The sequence below is a fragment of the Asparagus officinalis genome, chromosome 7 (assembly GCF_001876935.1).
Source record: "Asparagus officinalis chromosome 7, Aspof.V1, whole genome shotgun sequence".
Lineage (NCBI taxonomy): Eukaryota > Viridiplantae > Streptophyta > Magnoliopsida > Asparagales > Asparagaceae > Asparagus > Asparagus officinalis.
Genome location: NC_033800.1, coordinates 143531354 through 143533486, shown reverse-complemented (window position 1 = coordinate 143533486; position 2133 = coordinate 143531354). Strand labels below are relative to the sequence as shown.

Sequence of the window (2133 nt, the reverse complement as noted above, 5' to 3'; positions counted from 1 at the left end):
ATTTCCCATGAAAGAAATCTTGAATCTGACCCGTTATCCAATCCTATATTACTTGCATGATTTACCTTCTTCTAATGATTAATGTACTAATGCACTCTATCAAGACTGAGGACAAACTTCATCCTAAGAATTTGACTTGTAGTTGAAAACAATAATAATATGATCGAATTTCCCTTTCACTTTCAATTTTTTTTTCTAATTCTAGAAGGAAAAGAATATGCATTGCACAAAGTTGACATCACATTTAGGAAGTCAGTGGAGAGACCACAAGAGCCTTTTAACCAACAAATTCCTTACTCTTTTGACTCTAAACCCTTGCATGAGTCCCAAGTAGTGATTTGTGGCGATCAACATCATCTTTCTAGTATCATGCTCCACTTGAAATATCAAATTATCTTCTCCACTTCCACTAATTAAGCATAGCCCTCATATCTTAATTTCTACAATCTCAATAGCAGGACACCTAATCAACAGCTCACCATCCTAAAGATCTCGTTTGGTTTGATAAACTCTTTAGGATGCCTTCAACTTACCATTTAGCCCTTGCATAAGCTTCGATCTATTGGTTCTTGAGAAGGGTATTATCGGCATATTGAAATACCTTTGTCCTAAGCCTCATTATGAAAGTAGACAAGTGTGTGTTAGGTAGATGTCCATTTACGCAATGACATGTTTTTTTTCGGACCTTTATTGACTCTATTCAGTTTATGAGAGATGTGCCAAGATTTTTATGCAAGTCCAACACAGGGAGGAGATTATATAAAAGGAGACCTCCATTGTTTAAATGAGGATACATGCATATTGAGCTTGGTAAACATGGGAAGGTTCTCACTCTATCAGCTAGTGATTCTATTTGCCTTCTTTCACCTAATTATTTCCTCCAACGGTATATTTAGTCCTTCATCAAGTAATTGTGTTGTTAATCCACTTTTATTGGTTTATTGACCATTTTTGTTACTTTTGTGCTCTAGGGTATCAAAGAATGTTTCAAGGTACTCTAGACCTTCAAGCTTTCAATCCTCAGGTACTTCAGTTGCATTTTCTTAATATTTGATCTCGACATAGTTGCATTTTCTTGGTGGTATCATTTTCTGTTTTCTAAGCAAATGCCAAGAAGTGATTTATGGTGAAATATAGAAGAACCCTATTGATATACTACCGCTAACCATTTCTTTTGTAATTATTTGTTGCATTGTTGTTGATGAACACAGCGCAATTTCGAAGAGGGAACAATGGAAGGGATGTTCAGCGAAAGAATGAATAGGGAGATTGAAAATGACTATCCTGGATCGGGTGCCAATAATCGTCACACACCAAAACCGCCTGGAAGAAAAATGAAGTGATTTCTATTAGAAAACGTCGAAGGAGGAAATACTGTATTATCTAACATAACGTGCTACAAATTTGCAAAATAGCAAAGTAGTTAGTTCTAGTGAAAGTTGAACTGAATGTCAGATTATGATGTAGTGATGCAACTATTTATGCTTCTGTCTGAAATCCGAATGTTTTTAAAATTTCAAGCTTAAGTATGACTTTTCAGTATGAATATCCAATATTGTGGACTTTCTTCTTCAGCCACACCTAATCACTGCAGACAAAGTTTTTTTTTTTTTTTGGTAAAGCATGTACGTTGAGTTGTTAAGGTTTGGCTCCTAAGTTTGGCATTTTTTATCATAACGATAATGTCGATGATGTTGCCATTGTCGATTTCAACTATGTTCACATAGGATGCAACGAAACTTTTCTCGCAATATGTAACTGAAAGCATATCATTTCAAGGTGGTAAATGTGTTATTGACTTCTTAAAGGAGATCAATGTATTGATTAATATGTCACTCGGTTATTCCATTAGCAATCCTATTTTGAATGCTCAGGCACGGCTTAGTTTTTTCATGTTTGAAAAAATTCATGGTCTAAAGTGTAACTCATTCCTAAAAATGATGCAAAGTTTAACTCCAAAAACTACTGTGAGTCTGTAAAGAGCACATTTATGGGCTGTTTGTTTTGCAGGAGAAAAAGGAAGAAGATTTCCATGACCTAACACACCCATCCTGGAAAATAAAGTGCCAAAATATTTTTCTTTTCTGGTGTTCGGTTCAATAAAAAATTTATAGAAAACGAGTGAAGAAACCA

General features: G+C 34.9%; 1 protein-coding gene across 1 annotated transcript; it reads left to right on the top strand.

Moving 5' to 3' along the window:
- LOC109849763 lies at positions 221–1578 on the top strand. Its single transcript, XM_020419635.1, has 3 exons — positions 221–886; positions 972–1024; positions 1212–1578. The coding sequence occupies exons 1-3, from the start codon at positions 715–717 to the stop codon at positions 1341–1343; spliced, it is 357 nt and encodes a 118-aa protein (XP_020275224.1). The 5' UTR covers positions 221–714; the 3' UTR covers positions 1344–1578.